The sequence below is a fragment of the Coffea arabica genome, chromosome 5e (assembly GCF_036785885.1).
Source record: "Coffea arabica cultivar ET-39 chromosome 5e, Coffea Arabica ET-39 HiFi, whole genome shotgun sequence".
Taxonomy (NCBI): domain Eukaryota; kingdom Viridiplantae; phylum Streptophyta; class Magnoliopsida; order Gentianales; family Rubiaceae; genus Coffea; species Coffea arabica.
In genome coordinates this window covers 52,485,946-52,505,470 of record NC_092318.1, presented here as the reverse complement: position 1 = coordinate 52,505,470, position 19,525 = coordinate 52,485,946, and the positions used below count along the sequence as shown (strand labels likewise).

The following is a 19,525-nucleotide window of genomic DNA, read 5'->3' as shown; positions in this document are numbered from 1 at the left end:
GAATACTTTAATAAACCGTTTACTTGAATAACTAACATGCTAAATTGAAACAAAAATCTCAAACTTCTTTAGATGTTGAAATACTTCCTATTCATGCATGATTTATGAATTAGTAATGACTTCAGGAATGATAAAATACATTTAAGGATGAATAATCATATTCATAAGTAAGCTTTGACGTCAAAGAAGCCAATATAGAAGAAAAATTAGCTAACTCTTCCCATTTGTATTGCTATTTTTTGAATTTTTTGTTGAAAAATGTAATGATACAATTTGATGTATGTGAGAAAAATGATGATTAAAATCACATATTCACAGAAAACATAAAAAAATTTTATTACAAATTATTTACACAAAAATTATTATTTATATTACATCATAAAAAATACGACAATATATGTTTCAAATACGACAATAATTTTATTACTAATGCCTAGATATTTTACAAGCTTGTTGCAGAGTTGCAGTTTGAATTGTTTTAAGTCTGATTTTTCTGTTGGTAGGTCCCGTTAGAGAAGATAAAAGATTAGGTGGCTAGAACGATTGCTTGATACATATGATATAATCCATGTAAGTGTATCTTACGGGGCAACGGTGGCGTTAACGTCAACTTGCAGATTTTTTTTTTTTTTTTTGTCATTACTTTAACACTTGTCTCTCAAGTTGACGTGACTTTAACAAATGGAGTTGCAGAATAAATGTTTTTGACCCGGTCATAGGCATTAACAATTGTCTCTCCATCACTCTGTCTTTTTTTTTTTTTTGTGATTCGGGCTTGGCACTGCTTTATTTTAGTCAAATTTTAAAATTTTTTTTACCTTACTTTATTTTTATTAAAGGGATTATTTGATAGGAATACTTGAAGGTCCACATTCTAACTCTCACAGGTCTAGAAATTAATGATTAGCTTACTTTCTGTTTGTGATTTGAGATGGCTGTGTTTGGATTGAGTGTTTTTGCACCTGTTTTTGAAAAACTGTTTTTCACATTCCAAATGCTACAGTAATGTGTATTTCAAAAACAACTTCAAAAACATCATATCCAAACAATATATCAAAAACAACTCCAAATATATTTTAATTATGTATATTTAATTTGTATATTTTAATTATGTATTTTAATATGTATATTTCAATTATATTTTAATATATTTTAATATGTATATTTCAATTATGTATATTATATATATATTATATTAATATAAATATATTTATTTCAATTATGTATAATATTATATATATTATATCACTTGAAATAAATATTATATATTTACATAAATACATTTATTTATATATAAATTTATAAATATATTTATTCAATTTTTTTATAATATATATTAATATATATTAATATGTATATTTCAATTATGTATATTATACAAAAATTATATTAATAATAATGTATATTATATATATTATACATTTCTAATATTATATATTTATACATACATATTATAAATATTTTATTTTATTTATAATATATTTTTATATATTTATAATATATTTACATAAATACTATGTGTTATATAAATTATATATAATATAATATATAATATATTATACATTTATATAAATGTACATTTATACATAATATATAAATATTTATGTATATTTATAATGTACATTTATATTATGTATAATATATAATATAATACATTTATACATTTATATTAATATACATAATATTAATTTTACATTTATACATAATATTAATACATGTATATATTTATATTAATTATATTAATACATTTCTACATAATATTAATATATATTTATAATTTATTAATTTATACATTTATATAATATTCATTTATAATTTATACATTTTTAATAATATACACTTATACATTTAAATATACATTTATATTATGTATTATATATAATATAATACATTTATACATTTATATTAATATACATAATATTAATTTTACATTTATACATAATATCAATACATATATATTTATATTAATTATATAAATACATTTCTACATAATATTAATATATATTTATAATATATTAATTTATACATTTATAATAATATACACTTATAATTTATAATATATTTATAATATTCATTTATAATTTATACATTTATAATAATATACACTTATACATTTATAAATATATTTATATTATGTATTATATATAATATAATACATTTATATATTTTTATATGAATATATAAATATATTTATTTATAAATATCTATAAATGTATTATAAAGGCATAAATGTATATTTGTATAAAAATATAAAATTTATAATTTATAATTTATACATTTATATAATATTCATTTATAATTTATTCATTTATAATAATATACATCTATACATTTGTAAATATAAATGTATTATAAATGCATAAATGTATATTTATATAAAATTATAATATTATAATATTATAAAAATACTCAAAAATATGTTTCAAAAATACCTCTAAAAATAATCCAAAAAAATCTACAGTAAAAGTTTTTCATATAGTTTTTGAAAAACAACCCAAAAAACAACTAATCCAAACGGACTTGTTTTTCAGATTCAAAATGCTACAGTGGTGTTTTTGAAAAACAAACCCAAAAACAGCTAATCCAAACGGAGCCGAAAAGAAAATCTATATCTTTTTTGTAAATCAAAATTCGAGGCAACACATGTTATTAAAACTAATGCTCAATACACACTCAATGTGTGTGTAATCAAAAAAAATATAATATTTATGATTATGTATTTTAAATAAAATTTTTATTACTGAAGCAAACTTTAATCTTTTAAATAATTTTTATAAAATAACTTTATACTAGTAGTTATAATATTTAGGGGGTAGTTATGTTGAAAAATCTACTTAAATAGTTAAAGGTAAAAAATTGTCATAGGTAGTTAAAATAAAAATAGTTTTTATGAGGATAAAAAGGAAAGTTTATGAAGTGACGATAAATGTTAACCTCAAACTCCTTTTTCAAGTTTTATATATAACTAGTGCTCAATGCACACCCAATATGTGTGTAATCAAAAAATACATAATACTTTTGATCATATATTTTAAATAAATTTTTTATTATCGAATCTAACTTTAATCTTTTAAATATTTTTCATAAAATAATTTTATATTGATAGCTATGATATTTAAGGGTAGTTATGTTGAAAACATATATTTAAATAGTTAACAGTAAAAATAGATGAGTAGTTTTAGATAATTAAAATAAAAAATAGTTTTTATAATGATAAATTCATAAAATGACAATAAATATTAATTCTAATATTAACACCAAGTCTCTTCCTCAAGCTTTATATATATAATATATATATATATATATATATATATATATATATATATATATATATATATATATATATATATATAGTATAGATAACTAGTGCTAAAGACACACTCATGTACGTGCAATGTAAGAATAAATTAAATTTTATAAAAATCTTGTTAGCGAATTGATAGTTATTTTGGTAGTTATGTCAATTGGCAGTTATCTTGTCTTAGTAATTGAGGATGGACCGTCAACTGGTAATCCAGGCCTCTGTCTCTTCTGATACCACCTCTAACCCAACCCAGCCCTGCTCAAACTTTTCCAAGGCCCATAACGTCATCCTCTGTCCTCCTCCTCGAGCAAAGCCCAATAGATTTTCTAAAAATATCATCAATCTCAGGCCCAAGTAATACAATCCTGAAAACGCTGCCAGGACTCCCTCGAAACTCGCACGCGATCATCAGCTACTGGAGTGGAAACCAAAGTATTCAAAGTGAATCTCGCCGGAGAATTCAAGAGCGTGGAAGCCTTCCCCGATGCCTCCCGTTGCTCCCAGATCCGGTGACGCCATTTTCGCCAGCGTGGAACGGGTGGTACGTTACAAAAATAAAAGGAAAAACCAACCAAGATAGAGAGAATTTTCATTTCCTAATTATTCTCCACACCCAGCGATATCTGCTTTCTATTGCGTGAACTCTAATAGCAGTAATAGCTCGAAATATTGAAGTTTTTTATTTTGGATTTTATGGATTAATTGTTTGTTGTGTTAGAACGCGGAGCTTTTCACTCTAACCTATGGCGCGATCGTTCGTCAGCTGCTAACCGATCTGGAAGAGGTCGAGGAAGTCAACAAGCAGCTTGACCAGATGTAATTTACTTCCTCAATACTATTGTTAGCTTTCAATTTATAATAGTATTGTTGATAGTCAGTGTGTTCTAGTTTTCTGTGTTTAAAATAATTTGAGAATAGCCAATTTTGCATTTTTTTCTAAATAAAAATCATAGTTTTTGCTCAGGTATGAGACATTGATGAAGTTGTTTAAACTGGGATATTTCTTATTATGTTGCAGGGGTTATAATATTGGGATTCGGCTAATCGATGAGTTTCTTGCAAAGTCCAATGTTTCTAGATGTGTTGATTTCAAGGAAACTGCTGAAGTCATTGCCAAGGTCTCTTCATTTTGGAGTATACATTTTCTGATATATTGTTATCTTCTGCTCCAAAGGATTTGTATGCTTCGTCTCAAGTTTCAGCTTTGGAGAATGTTCGCCCAGTGAAGATCTCTTGTGTCCCTTGTTTAAATATCATTCTACTAACCATTGCCTTAGATCCATTACCCAATTTTAATTCATCAAAAGGTAGCATTTTGGTGATGCTTGGTTGTTTTTGTTCTTCTTGAAATTCCGCAAGTTGTATCACAAATTTGCAGTCAGACCAGCAGGAAATGATTTGTCTGTATTAATATTTTTTCCCCTTTCATTTGGTGGCAAAATAACTACAAGTAGGGAAAAAGTTGCATGTTCTTACAGGCTTATGACGGGTTTCTCCCTTCCCTGATTTTTATTCATAGTGCTTGAGCCTAAAATTGGTGATATGTGAAACTTGTTAGTGGTAGCTGAGATTCTGATTGTCTGGTTATTTTTCATACTTATTGTATATTAAAAAAAAAATCTAAAGTTGAACTGAATTGGCTTCTTGTGTTTAGCGTTGTTTGTAAATAGTTGGAAGATCCTTCACTTTTTTGGTGTTCAATGTGATAAATGCTTTTCTTATGGTTCCCTGTTACACAGGTTGGTTTCAAAATGTTCCTAGGGGTCACTGCAACTGTGACTAATTGGGATGCTGAGGGTACAACCTGCAGTCTTGTTTTGGAAGATAACCCGCTGGTAGATTTTGTTGAACTTCCTGACACTTGTCAAGGCTTGTATTATTGCAACGTCCTGAGTGGAGTTATCAGGGGAGCTCTGGAGATGGTTAGCTCTTACCTCAATGGACGTTTGGGCCTTTCTGTTGACAATCTTGTCGGACTCGTGCTCTTGTTTGAATTTTCTTTATATTATCTGTTTGTGTGTTTGTTTTTCTCTTTATGCTTTCTGATGAGGAATTTAAGTTTATTCATTTCCAGATGCATGGCTGAAAATGGAATGTGGTTAACCATGTTGCTCGTTCTATTGACCAAAACCACAATTATAAATGAAAAAAAGATTTTCTTTATGGAGAACATTAATACCTTATTCTTGCATTTTACAAGCGGAAGAACAGAGACCTCCTTCAGTTAGTAAAATGTTTACTTCTAGGTTTCTGTCCCATTTCCCAAGTAGTCGTCCGTTCTTTTCTTTTGATTCCATCCGACCCTGGTATAATTTTGTTTATCAGATCTTCTAAGTGCGAACTCCTTTTGGTCTGAGCCATTTCAGGATATGATCGCACAGACGAAATTGCACGCATGCATGCTCTGCAAGCCTAACCTTTTCTGTTTGAGCTGCATGTTAACGTGTTGTGCTTCATAAATTTGTACCATTACATTTTTTACTTTGATAAAATGGTTTGAGCTAAGCATTATTAACTACTTAACAAAGAAATAATCCTACCTACTTTTCATAAAATTAACATACTAAGTTGAATGAAATATTTATTGTGGCCTATATATGAAACTTGAGTGTGCAAACAAAATTCTGTTCCTCCTAACCACATCTTATACTTTTTCCTCCAATGATCAGGTGTCGATGAAAACTGAAGTGACATGGATCCGTGATATGCTGAGAGGGGATGATGCATTTGAAATGCAAGTGAAGCTTGTGAAGCAAGTTCCTGAGGAGTACCCCTACAAAGATGATGAGTAACATGTTGCTTGACCGCATGATCAATGTATATACATAGAGTGCTGTTTAACATCATGGTGTTGTATTTGAGTTCATTCATCATCTTTTTTTCCTCAAGACATGCATATATGGCTTTGCTTGTTAGTCTTAAGTTTGGAAGACAACCTTAGAAGTTTTGATAGACTTGACATGGCTTAAATCTTTTAGGCTGTATGCCAGTTGAGAATGCTGATGCAAGTGATACAATTCACGTTCTTGTTGCGTTTGCACTTTTTTGCCTGAATAGTTTGGTTGTTAGTTGCTCAGACAGGGGACCTGATATGATGTGGTTGCTAATAAGTTGCTATGGCGTAGCTCATAGTTAAATATCTATTTTAAAATTTCTACTCCAAGCTTCTCGTCCTGTCGGGAGGCAGAACCAAAGAAGTCATGGTAATCATGCAAGGGCAGTTCACAGCATACTGGGACGTTTAACCATCTTAAGCTGCTAGTCGGTTATCTGCTGATGTTTTAGGAGATTTAAGTAAAATTACAAATATGCCTCAAAGTAATTGAGCTAATCATTGTTTAGCTTTTATAGCAGGTCCAATTTCTAACGTGACGTGATCCCCAATAGATATCCCAACTGAAGCATTGTACCTTTTCCTTCCTTGAAGCGCCTAATGCACCATTTACGCGGTATTGTAGACCAGGCCGGGTCTTCTTTTATCGATTGTTACATTCTTCAAGCCAATGACCAAAACAATTACAGGAGCCAAAAAAAGGAACGGTATTCTCTGGAGCCAAAAAAGGGTAAAATTACTTTTGGATGGCCTTCAAAATTCAACTTAAAGGGTCTTTGTGTTTATTGTGATCCAATTTAGCGGTATATGAGAGTCACAGCAAAGCTCTCTGGCTCGTGAATCGATGAATGTAATCCGCTAAATGTAGTTCATATCTGACATACCTAAAAGTAATTTGTTCTTTTCAATTACAACATTTTTTTTACTAAAGTAAATGCTCCTCCTGAGTTACTCCAGTGGCCAATCCGCATTAAACCACAATTTTCTTAATCTTTACTGCAGTAAATGCTCCTCGTAAGTTGCTCCAATGACCAATCCCCATTAAACCACATTGTCCCACAATTTCCCATTAAGAAAAGGTTAACGAATCTACTGCTAAAAGTTTGCAGAGTGCTAAGTCAATGCACGAGTTGACCTCAATTTCTTGGAGCGAACCAGGAAATTTCAGCAGAGATCCCCATTCATGTTACGGAAGTCTCTCCAAAGTCCAAACTCCAAACCAAAAGCAACGCGGCCTACACGTACTGATCAATTTTCCTTTTAATAAAGCACGAAACACAACAATTATTCCTGCCTGCAGTGTTTCTTCTTTCTAGTCTTCACAATTGAATTGATTCTTTTCTTTCCACTGGCATCATTTGTTTCCTGGTACTACTTTGTTCACTGGTAGTCCCTCATAATACTTCACCGGAGAACCACCATTTTTTCCAAGCATGTCAGACCCCAGCAGCAGTGCAGGAGGGTGTTGCCGATGCTGCTGCAGCTTCATATTGACCTCAGGCCTAACAGCCCTTTTCATGTGGCTAAGTCTTCGTGGGTCTAAACCCTCATGCTCCATAGAAGACTTTTATGTTCCTTCCCTGAATGCAACAGATAATTCCACCACTACTAGAAGCAACCACACTCTTTACTTTGATCTGAGGCTCAAGAATGAAATGAAGGACAAAGGTGTAGGCTATGATGATCTGAATCTCACCTTCTTTTATGTTCAAAATGGTAGCCTTGGAATAGCAAACTATACCGTCCCAAGTTTCTACCAGGGTCATGACAAGAAAGCTCGCCGGAAAGAGCTGGTGCAGACATATGGGGTGCCATGGGAGGCTGCTTACAGGGCGGTGTCAAATGGGTCCACGGTGACTTTCCGGGTGGGATTGACCACTAGGGTGAGGTACAAGATTCTTTTTTGGTATACCAAGAGACATGGCTTGAAGGTGGGGGCTAATGTGGATGTCAATAATTCTGGTAAAAAAGTCAACAAGAAGGGCATCAGACTCAAGTCCGGCGCACCGGAGTCGGTTCGCTGTCCTGGGCTAGTGGTAATTTCGATTGCATTGTATTTCTTGGTTCTGCTGTTGTAGTTTCTAATTTTTGAAGGATCCTAGATTTAGATTTCGTAGTGAGTGCAGGCCACAGGGTCTTGGTTTAATCCTTTGAGAGGAAGTATTAATCTGAGTATGGTTTCGTCATTTAGTGGAATCCTATATGGTAGTTATTATTGGTAGGTTAAGTTTTCGTTTTACTTAATTCTTAAATTTGTACTCAAATCTACTTTGTACCATTATGATCGTCGATTGGATTATCTGTAACTCCATAGCTCAGTCTTCCATTGTAAGCCTAATTTCCAGATTATTGATCTTTTCGGCCTTTTTTTTTCCTTAAGAAAACAAGAGAACGATTGAAACTAGTAGTAGAATTTGCAAGAAAAGAAATAGTAAGCCATGGTTCCGCCTTATCAGATTTTCTACAATACAGTGCACAATCATTTCTTTCATAATTTTTCCTTTTTTTTTGGTATTAATGTACACCTGGAAGAGTAAAACTCTGCCTAATCCCCAAGATCAACTTCCCATTAATGGTAGGTATTATTACATTCTTTAAGGAGCACAAGTCCATCACCAACCAACTCGAACACAAATTTTGGCTATAACAAACTAAATACTGATCTATATACTGATAAAGGGATACCATAATCTTCTCAATCATGAACAACGCAGAAGTTTCAGGTGAGAACATAACTGGAGATGGCTCTTATACAGCCTTACCCACCATCTACGTATACTAAAAGTTTGCTCTATTTCACCGGTAAGGAGAGTTGCTTCCCGGTGTTTTTACAAGGGCATAGTAGGCGCCATTACGTCCTAACGAAAGAAGATCAGAATGTGAACCTTCCTCTGCAACCTTTCCATCCTTGATCACCACAATCGAATTTGCTTTCTGTATTGTGGATAAACGATGAGCCACAACAATGCATGTTCTTCTGGCCGTCATTCTCTCCAGTGCTTCTTGAACTAAGCTCTCTGATACACTGTCAAGAGCACTGGTTGCTTCATCCAATAGTAGGATTCTGGGATTCTTTAATATCGCCCGAGCTAATGCTATTCTCTGTTTTTGACCACCAGACAGCTGAACCCCTCTTTCTCCACAGTATGTCTCGTATCCATCCTTCATCCCACTGTTACAGTTAATATAACATTATTATGTTAGAGGTCACGGAACTCTTTTGTTGCTAGCGGAGTTAGAATAGATTTATCGGATTGGTGCTAAAAGAAATTAGTTTCTGAATTTGTGAACATTGACTTCATACCTTATGAACTCATGTGCATTAGCAAGCATTGCAGCCTTTCTTATCTCAGATTCCTTGGCATCCTTCTTCCCATAGGCAATGTTCTCATAGATAGTTCCAGCGAAGAGGGTTGGCTCTTGGCTGACTAGTGCAATCTGTGTCCTCAAGGTCCTCAAATTGAAGTCTTTTATGTCCCTTTCATCAATGCATACTGAACCTTTAAGAGGATCGTAGAATCTCTCAATGAGTCCAAGGATTGTTGATTTGCCGCATCCGCTTTGCCCAACGAGTGCTACTGTAGTTCCTGCACTGATTTTGAGGCTCAAGCCCTTAAGGATTAACGTCTCAGGTCTTGATAGATAAGCAAAGTGTACATGCTTCAACTCCACTCGACCCCTAATACTTGTTTTGGTTGCGTCATGTCCCTGTGAATCATTTGGATCAATCTCAGCCTTTCTGTCTAGAATTGCAAAAACTGAGCGGACAGCATTGCTTCCTCTAGATATATCTTTTGTCATACTTCCTGCCTCTGCAATGGTATAAGCTGTGAACAGCAGAGCCAAAAATGCTTGAAAGAGTCGCTCTGGAGATATTTGCCCTTTTGTTAACAGCCTTCCGCCGTACCAAAATGCTAAAGCTGTAGAAGCCGCTGCCAGAAATTGAGAACTAAACAGGCCAAAACCTGCAAACCAGGATTGTCTGATGCTCTCCTTCCGTGGCCCCTCCAATGTTGCTTGGAACAACCCAAGAATTTTTTTCTGAGAAGAGAAGGCCGTAATAGTTCTATGGTTAATAACAGCTTCACTTGCTAGTTGGCTTCCTTCCTTCTGCGCAATTTGAGCTTTTGCAGACATACTTTTCATCAAAACACTTCTAGCATAGAAGCTTCCTATCACTAATGGCTGAGCAGCCATCATCACCAGGGCTAACCTCCAAGTTAGCACTAGCCCTAGTGCATAAGCAAAAGTAGCTCCAAAAAATGCTTGGGCAAGTAGCGACATTCGGTCACCTACAAGGGAACGAACCATGTTAGCTTCGGTTGATATACGTGCACATATAGCAGCACTAGTATTTTCATCCCGATCAAACCATCCGATCTCGAATGTCATAAGTTTCTCAAGCAGCTTCTCCCTAACTCTTTTGGTTAACTTTTCCCCCATGACAGCGAAATTATAATGTTGCAGGACATTGGTAAAGAAGTTGAAGACTCCCAGGCCGACAAACACATAAGAGTAGTTTCTGGCATGGGATGTGATGGAAGGTCTATCAGGTCGAAAGTAAACTGATATTAACGCTCCCACGCAATAGGCATTTACCGGTTGAACAGCTCCAGAACCTATAGCCCCCATGCATCCAAGCAAGGCTCTGCCCCACTCTGGTGCATTCATTTTCAGCAAACGCCATTGTGAAGGAGCAGGAGAAGCCGAGTGGTCAAACTCTTCGTCTTCAGTGTCATAGTCATCAAATTGGATTGAGTAAGGAGTGGAATACGGTGCACTCCTCGAAAAGCCTGGACTAAGAGCATAGAGAGCTGGGGTCCCTGGTGCACTTGATCTGACGCTCAATGGACTTGGAGGAACAGTCCTTTTGTACGGACTCTTCCAGTCACTCTGATAGTTAAAGCTATTGTCAGCTTCATTTTGCATCGTTTGTTGCTGCAACTGCACCATTCTAAAGTATTCCCCACCATTTTCGCCATTCATCTGCATAAGCTCATTGTGGGTGCCTGATTCAACTACTTTCCCTGATTGAAGAACCACAATCCAATCTGCCATTCTAATTGTGGAGAGACGATGAGCTATGACGATTGCAGTCCTCCCCATAGCTGCATTATCAATGGCCTGCTGCACAATATTTTCAGACTGTGTATCTAATGCACTTGTAGCTTCATCAAGCAGCAAAATTTTTGGATCCCTCAGCAAAGCCCTTGCTATGGCTATTCGTTGCCTCTGTCCTCCGGATAATTGAACTCCAAATTGTCCTACCTGGAGAAATCCAGTGTCCAAACACTTGATAATTGAATAATGGCAGCACTTCAAGAAATTAAAACACAAAAATTGTAGCATGTGAACAGAGTCCACACCACAAAAATACACACTCCAACACACACCCGCAGAGGAAACCATTTTGAAAAAAAAAAACATAGGTACCAGAAAGATAATAGTCTCAGACTCAGAGGTAGAGATGCCTTACTTGAGTGTCATAAGCATCAGGTAATTTAATAATGAAGTCATGGGCATTAGCAGCCTTGGCTGCTGTTTGCATGTCTTCCATAGATGCTCCATCCCTTCCAAAGAGGATGTTTTCTTTTATGGAAGTTGCAAAGAGGACTGGTTCTTGATTAACCAGACCCATTTGGGATCTTAACCATTTAAGATGAAGTCTCTTTATCTTGTATCCGTCCAAAAATATTTCACCTTCAATAGGGTCATAAAATCTTTGCAGTAAGGAAACAATGGTGGACTTGCCAGAACCACTTCCCCCAACAAGTCCCACTGTTTTGCCTGCTGGGAATACAAGATTCAGGCCTTGTAGGACGGGTGTATCCGGCCTTGAAGGGTAGCTAAAATAGACACCTTTGAACTCAATTTCTCCTCTCACATATGATAAAGCTTTCCCCTTTTTATCTTCATTATCAATGGTCGGCTGCCTATCAATCATCTCAGTAATCCGAATAGCAGCAGCCTTTGCTTCCGTGATGGCAGTAAGATTTGGAAGTGCAGTCAAAATATTTCTGCAAGCATTTTGAATAGTAAGATTTAATAAAGAGATTGAACAAAGAAAAACTAATACTCCAACTGACAAGTATGCTAGAATGAAATCGCTCACAATCCTCCCATGAGAACATTGAATCCTGCAACAAAAACGTCTCCACCCTTCTCTCCCCTTTTGCTAACTAGAAGGGAACCAGCCCAAGCTTGGAAAGCCCAGCTAATATAAATACCTCCCATGCTTCCCAGCATCAAGCCTCTTGCAAACCCTTGCTTTATACCTAGTTGCATAGTGTTTTCAAGCGCATTGCTAAACTTCACAAGAGTTTGATTCTCTGCTACATAAGAATATACAGTTCTGATTGAGGAAATTGCTTGTTCTGCGATTCCACCAGCAACTCCATAAGACTCAATCATTTTCATGCCAACGTTCATCATTAATGTCCCAAATCCAAGTCCAGGAACAATGAAGGTGAGGCTTAATGGTAGAGCAGCAAGTGTAATCTTCCAGGATAAAATGAAGGAAAATATGAGGCAGAAGAAGAAGGACCCCATGTAAGCCAGGCAATCGGGTATCTACATTCAGAAGATGAAATTGTTTTAGAATTTGGCGGAACAATTATGATGTCCTTAGTGAGTGCATTTTGGTGGGATGACAATTGACAAGAGAGACGAAAGTGAAATGCTTACCTTTTCACCTATGGTGACTTGGATCGTATTGGAGTCTGCCGAGATAGTGGTGACAACCTGAAAAGTGGTGGAAGAATCTGCTGCTTGTGTGTCAAAGAAACCAACATCTTGCCTAAGCACAGATTTCAGGTACTCCAGTCTCATCCTGGAAGTCTGTCTTTCTGCTGTTCTTGCCCAGCACAATCCCTCTGCCACCATCCAAAAAATAATAATAATAAAAAAAATAGAGCTTTTAAAATGCATGTATGCCATGCATCATACAGCACTAGCTAATTTAAACTAATTTCTGCATACCAACAAAAGCAGATAGTCCAACTCCAATTGCAACATAGAGTAGCCTGAGTGCAAACTGCAAGATTTTGAAGATTAAAACAGCATGTTAATAAGTTGATGCAACGTTTTTGATTCATTTTCTACTGGATTTGTTGGCAAGTGGTGTCTGAGCTAGTATTTTCGCTAACTCGTGCTAATCTAACTCCAAACTTGCGCACAAGTGACTGAAGATGTCAAATCCACAACCTCAAAACACAATTGTTTGGCCTTTTTTGTCATGCATGATAAGGGCTACATAATATGTTACACCATAGAGAGTTATGTTTGTTAAAACATTTTCTCCCCCTGATCTGACTCCATAATGTTAACTGGATTAGCAATAGTTGAAGACAACAGCATGTTAATTAACTTTTGTTACCTCATTAACGGTATCGAAAGAGAGTGCACCACTGGGATTTCCGTAAGTATTGATGACATCGCTTAACACAAACATCATTAGAGGAATCTGCAATCCATCTCCAATGCTACCTAACGTCCCAAAAGTCATCAGCAGCTTGTCCACTCCATCAGCATATCGAAACATGCCATTGTTACTTCCCATTTCTGAGTTCTAATTGCCCCCTCCAAGAGGGAATATCACCTTTTGAATACGCTAAATATGCTACTGCCGATTAGCCGAAATATATTTTCTGAAGGAAGTCTCTAGTTTCTGGACACCATGTTCTTCATAAATAACATAAATTAATTAAAGAATCTAGAGAGTTTATTTTATTCCAGCAGCAGGCCCTTTATCGCTTCCACTGTCATTTGTGATTACGGGGCTGCAGTACATTGTGATCAGATTAGCCGGCTGCTTCCTCTTGGCCTCGGACGTATAAAAATACGACTGTTTCACATTAAAACCAGTCTTTATCAGTTGCCTTTCCATTGTTTGCTGCTTCTTTCCATCCTACCATAACATGACTGTTTGCTGTACTTTTCCCAGTGTTTACTAACTGGTAAGGGAACCTTTCGCGGCCAAAACAAAGTGTCCGAATTCTCGGTAGCAATCCACCAAATTTATATAGTTAGAAAGGATTATTTTACTTCGTTCTTGTTTTGCTTGTGCCTATGCAAGAGCACAGGTTACAATTCACCTGTTATGGGACAAGTGCTCCATCCATGCTGGATTGATGTTCCACCAAATGTTATAATATTTAACTCAACTGTTAGATGAAATTAACGTCTACTTGGTTAGATACCGCACGTTACTTCATGGTTTTATGTTTATGAATTGAATCATTCACGCGAAAATCCCAAAAAGGAGAATAAGTAAGAGCTTTAGCCTATTCAACGCAGAATCCTTCTTTCATATCAAGTTACATATTTTTATAACGCCCGTATCTGTCATTTCCCATTCGTCCTATATATTATTTGTTGGTCTGCCAATGCAGTTAACTAAAAAATTTTGCTCAATCTCATCCTATTCCTCACCTCACCTGTTTGTGAAAACGTGTTAAACTTGCACGCTCTTCCTCATATGGATGCTGCCAGCAAAATCCGAGTTTTCTCTTCTTCCTTGTTAGCTCTTTATGATAATCTCATTTGCACTTAGATCACAAACGAATAAAGTAAGATACATACATACATACATACATACATATATGCGTATGTAGATCAAACACATAAATATAGCAGAGCAACAATATGCATAGACGATGTCAAAAGAATATTGTATACCAGCCGTCCTAGAGAGAATAGGAATTTGCATTTTACATGAGTAATTAACTTGCCAATTGTGTGAGGATTGGTGGGAAGAGGGCAGTACATATATGCCAGCAGAAGACTCCACCAAACAAGTCTGTAATTTTTTGTATCGTTTGAGATTTTTAAATATTCGCAAAACTAACTGTTTAAGAATAAAAATATAGGGATACTAATGAATTAGAAAAATAGTGGCTAAAACATATAGTTTGTAACTTTTAAAATCTTTTAAAATCACAAAATGTGTAACAGTAACATTCATATATTTTTTTTTGAATGTTTAATTTTTATTTAAATAATAAAAATTAAGACTCGAAATAATCTCATAATCACCTAACTTTATATATTGAGTTGGACCCTGAAGACATCCTCAGCGAAAGCTACACCACAACCCAAGAACCCATAAATTGTCCGATCCGGGGAGGCCCAAAAACCTTTCTAGATTAGGTGTAAGGCCTTACAATGAGTGAAGTGCTACTAATTCAGGATATGCCCAACTCACCTTTTCGTCACCAATCCAATTTTGGCAAACACTCTCTTCTCACTCACATGGAGGAAATACCACATATTAAGCGCTGGTCCATTAGCCCACAAATATCTTACGAAAAAAAGGGTGGGGAAGAAAAAGCTTCGGCGAACGCCCACACCATATGCATTTCAACAAACACTCGCCGGACATCTTCTCATGCCCGCCACTAAGCTCAAAAACCTCGGCAACCTTTTCCGTTCCGCCTCTAAATTCAAAACCGCCACCGCCACCGCCACCTCGGCTGAGGACGTTGCTCTGAAAAAATACGTTTCCTCTATAAATGTCTCCACCTCCGACACTATCCGCAAGCAGTTACTCAACTACAAGGCACCTAAATCAGACGTCTCTTCTTCTTCTAGTATTGATACTGCTTCTTTTCTCAAGCCTCTCGGGGGTATCGGTGGGATCGGAAACTTGAAGCTTCTCTCTGCTGCTGATAACGGTATTTTGTTCATCATTTTCATTTTCTGCTTCAGTTCTGTGACTAGTACGGTTACTTTAAACTATTTCTGTTTTGCTAATGGTGTTTGCTGGCTGTTGTTGCAAGTAGACGAGTCGGCGAGGCTGCTGTCGGAGGAGATATCTGCAATATTACGTGGTTGAGTAAATCATTTTTCGGTTTTCACTTGTACTTGTTTTGAAATTCTTGGGCCATTTTTGTACTACTTGTAGGATGGATATTTAAATAAAAAAATAATAATGTTGTTGATCGGAATTATAGATATTCAGAGAGTGTTTGTTATATTTGCAGTTTGTGGAGAGAATGCTACTGTTATTTGGTGAAATGTTAACTCTTGCGGTAATTACATATCAAGATGCTTCCAAAGCAGCTTATTTACGTGGTATAACATTCAAATGTCCGGAATGAAATACTTGGCCATTTAAGGTCTCTGATTTGTGGTTAATGGTCTTTGTTCCTTCACTCTCAGTTCTCACTGTCCCCATTTAGCCTTCCCTGCTTCTGTTTTCCCCTTCAGAAATTGTTTTAGAAAGAAGAAAAAAGAAAGAGGTTCAACCTGTAGAACAGAGAAAATTAAACATTTTTTTTAAAAATATAATTGACATCTAGTAAACTTTGATTATATTATGGGAAAGCGTTGGGTATTATGGCTTGCTAAGATGCAGTATTTTAAGTTTGTTGACTGGATGTAGCCAGAAATTTGAAGTTTCAAGAGAGTATGGAGTCTTGCTTGTGATGATCTTCTGCATAAGTAAGATATGAAGTTGTGTGTCTGCACTTTCAGCTTATAGGCGCCTGACAGTTAAAGGTTTGTCCTATTTAGGACATCATAATGGAACAAATGGAAAATTCTTTTGTTTTTGCATTGTGAGAATGGAAAGTATTGGTTGGATTCTACCATTTAGTTCTTGTTCTTGACGGTTAATGCAGGTGAGCGAGATTACTATGTGGATGGCTCATATGATTCAGCAAGTGATAGTGAAGAATCTTTCAGCAATGTTTTGCATGATCCGTGGATCTCACGCTCAGCAGAAAACAACATATCTCTGCGTAGGAAAGAAATATCCCGGGAGCGAAAGCAGAAGTGGATCTTTAGCAGTAGTCAGAAAAATCGTTTTGACCGACTAACAACAATGTGTGGGGAGAAGTTGGGGCCAGATGCGACCATTCAGATACTTGGTAAATTGGGACGAGGAACTGGATTGAAAGAATTTAATGCTTTAATTCGACTGTGCATAGAAACAGCCAGGAAAACTGATGATGAAGAAGTTTCCCTACAGCAGATTTTCAAGGCTTACAAAATTTTTGAATGGATGAAGGAATTGGGATTCCCAATAGGGGAAACTACTTATGGTCCCTTCCTTAGGTATCTTATTGATTTTGGCTTGGTTCCTGAGTTTCACTTCTTCTGTGAACTAATCAGAGACGAGAATTCACTCCCCACATTAACTTACTATGAGATGCTTCTTTACATTGGAGTGAATGATGAAGAAAAGATACAGGAGCTTTGTTATAATCTTGCACTGTATGATGGCAACGATAAATCCTCCTTTCAACAGAGCTATCTTTTAGCATTTTGTGAAAGTAACCGGAAAAAGGAGCTTTTGCCCTTATTGGAAGCTTTTGACATTACAAAAGTTTCATCTATGGAGCATTTGGTGAATATTTTCAGATCTTTAGGGAAGCTCTCGCTGGACCTCTTTGCAGAGAGGTTCTTGTTGGCATTAAAAATGGATGAAATTGGAGCAGAAAAGATCTCAAACTTCATCTACAACTATGTGACTAGCATACCAAATTTAGCAGTTGAAGATGTCCTTGTCAAGTTTAAAACTTTGCTAGCAAAATTAGAACTGATGCCTTTGTCTGAGCATTATGAAAAGTTTATTCAGTATTGCTGTGAATTGCTCAAGGTACATGATGCGCTTAACATTGTAGATGAGATGTTAAAAGTAGGATTTACCTTGTCATTGGATACATTTCATTCCCTGTTGGATGCCTGCGAGGAAAGCAGGGAGTATAATTTGGTTCGTCGCCTCTATTCCATGATATCTTGCCATGACTTGAAACCAAGTACTGAAACATTCAGGAGGATGATAAATCTCAGTGTGAAAATGAAAGATTTTGAAGGTGCGTATGGCATGATAGTGGATCTGGATAAATTGAATTTGATGCCTACATCAAACATATACAATGCCATAATGGCTGGATACTTCCGTTATAAAAACATTAATGGTGCATTGATGGTTCTCAAACAAATGAAAGATGCAGATGTGAAGCCAGATTCCCAGACATACAGTTACCTTTTAGTCAACTGTGACTCTGAAGAGGATATTGATAAGATTGTTGAAGAAATGAAGCAGTCTGGAGTTCTCATCACGAAGATTGTTTTTATGTCCCTCATCAATGCATATGTATCATGTGGACAATTTGAAAAGGCTAAACAGGTAATGTTGGATAAACGAATACCAGCCAAGAGCTTGAATGAAGTTAAAAGTGTGTTTGTTTCGGCTCTTGCATCACATGGACAGATGTCTGATGCTCTCAATCTGTATGAAGAAATCAAGCAAGCAGAAGGTCGTTTGGAGCCCAAGGCAGTTATTAGTTTGATCGAACATCTCCAATCGGAAGGTCAATTGGACAGATTGCTTCAGTTACTCAAGGAATTGGATAACCCTGATTACTGGTTTGATGGGTGCTTTAGGGTTGTTTTATACTGTATTCGGCATGAGCATCTAACCTCTGCAGTTGATTTGCTTAGGCAACTAAAGCAGAGTGTCATTTCTGATGATGCAGCAACAGAAAATGTCTTTGATGAGGTGTTTTGCCAAATTGCTGAGAAAGAGCCAACAGATATGCATTTTGGCTTGGCCATGCTTCAAGCTGTCAAAGACCTTGATCTACGCCCCTCACGGAAAAGTCTTGATTTTCTGCTTACAGCTTGTGTTAGTGCCAAGGATTTGGAATCTTGTTTTCTTATTTGGAAAGAGTACAAGGCAGCTGGTCTTCCATACAACGTTCTAAGTTTTGTAAGGATGTATCAGGCCCTTTTGGCATTGGGCGATCATAAATCTGCACAAAGTATTTTGAATAAAATACCAAGAGATGATCCTCATGTTAGCCGGGTCATCCAGGAATGTCAGGCAACATTTACTGGATCCCTTCCTTCAAAAGGAAAGAAAAAGAAAAAGAAAAAGAAGAAAAATGTAAAGGTGTAATATTCTTCCTTAGTTCTTCAATCCGAATTTAGGAAGTTCAGAGGCATAATGTTCTCCTGCTGTTGAAATATTATCTCGTTTCATTATTTCCATTTCCATCTTTGTCTGGTTAAATTATACTCCTATCTTTCTGTTGCTCATTATAGTTCCGAGAGATTTTTACAGGTCGAGGCATCAGCCACTGATATCTGGAGAACCGGCAAATCCCCTTCTTTCCTTTCTGAGTTCCTGTCGGAAAAATTAATTGGGACCTAAAGAAGCCTGCCCTATTGGTTTATTGTCGGACTTTCTTTCGTTCCTCGTTCTAACTCCCTCATCATCCCTTCAGCTTGATAAATTTTTATTACTGTAGTAATAACGACAGAGGCGTGGTTAGACAAACAAAGTATTCAAGTCCAATTGCCATGGGAAATATCTGGTCACGGAAGCTTGATAAAGAAAACACCATCCATGTTGTTGGAAAACTAGCTTCTAAGTAGTTCAA

At 35.8% G+C, this 19,525-nt stretch overlaps 4 protein-coding genes across 6 annotated transcripts; 3 read left to right on the top strand and 1 right to left on the bottom strand.

Moving 5' to 3' along the window:
* The first annotated feature begins 3,659 nt into the window (after positions 1-3,659).
* On the top strand, positions 3,660-6,344 carry LOC113689028 (uncharacterized). Of its 2 annotated transcripts, none has more exons than XM_027206861.2 (5): positions 3,660-3,845; positions 4,023-4,120; positions 4,323-4,422; positions 5,044-5,226; positions 5,974-6,344. In XM_027206861.2, exons 1-5 carry the CDS (start codon positions 3,789-3,791, stop codon positions 6,094-6,096), a joined length of 561 nt encoding a protein of 186 aa, XP_027062662.1. In that variant the 5' UTR covers positions 3,660-3,788; the 3' UTR covers positions 6,097-6,344. The 2 variants fall into 2 exon arrangements, with proteins under 2 accessions (XP_027062662.1, XP_071905357.1); XM_072049256.1 differs by having other exon boundaries at positions 5,044-5,274.
* Positions 6,345-7,269: 925 nt separating this feature from the next.
* On the top strand, positions 7,270-8,455 carry LOC113689027 (protein NDR1). Its single transcript, XM_027206860.2, has one exon. The coding sequence runs from the start codon at positions 7,571-7,573 to the stop codon at positions 8,213-8,215; it is 645 nt and encodes a 214-aa protein (XP_027062661.2). The 5' UTR covers positions 7,270-7,570; the 3' UTR covers positions 8,216-8,455.
* A 228-nt stretch (positions 8,456-8,683) lies between these two features.
* LOC113688885 (putative multidrug resistance protein) lies at positions 8,684-13,859 on the bottom strand. The gene is made up of 7 exons (XM_027206706.2): positions 13,513-13,859; positions 13,116-13,170; positions 12,822-13,009; positions 12,250-12,707; positions 11,614-12,154; positions 9,442-11,405; positions 8,684-9,309 (listed from the first exon to the last, which is right to left on the bottom strand). Exons 1-7 carry the CDS (start codon positions 13,693-13,695, stop codon positions 8,934-8,936), a joined length of 3,765 nt encoding a protein of 1,254 aa, XP_027062507.2. The 5' UTR covers positions 13,696-13,859; the 3' UTR covers positions 8,684-8,933.
* A 1,542-nt stretch (positions 13,860-15,401) lies between these two features.
* LOC113689737 (pentatricopeptide repeat-containing protein At4g04790, mitochondrial-like) lies at positions 15,402-19,137 on the top strand. 2 transcript variants are annotated; one of them, XM_027207496.2, is made up of 3 exons: positions 15,402-15,808; positions 15,917-15,964; positions 16,757-19,137. In XM_027207496.2, the coding sequence occupies exons 1-3, from the start codon at positions 15,523-15,525 to the stop codon at positions 19,039-19,041; spliced, it is 2,619 nt and encodes an 872-aa protein (XP_027063297.2). In that variant the 5' UTR covers positions 15,402-15,522; the 3' UTR covers positions 19,042-19,137. The 2 variants fall into 2 exon arrangements, with proteins under 2 accessions (XP_027063297.2, XP_071905355.1); XM_072049254.1 differs by having other exon boundaries at positions 15,914-15,964.
* The last annotated feature ends 388 nt before the right edge of the window (positions 19,138-19,525 follow it).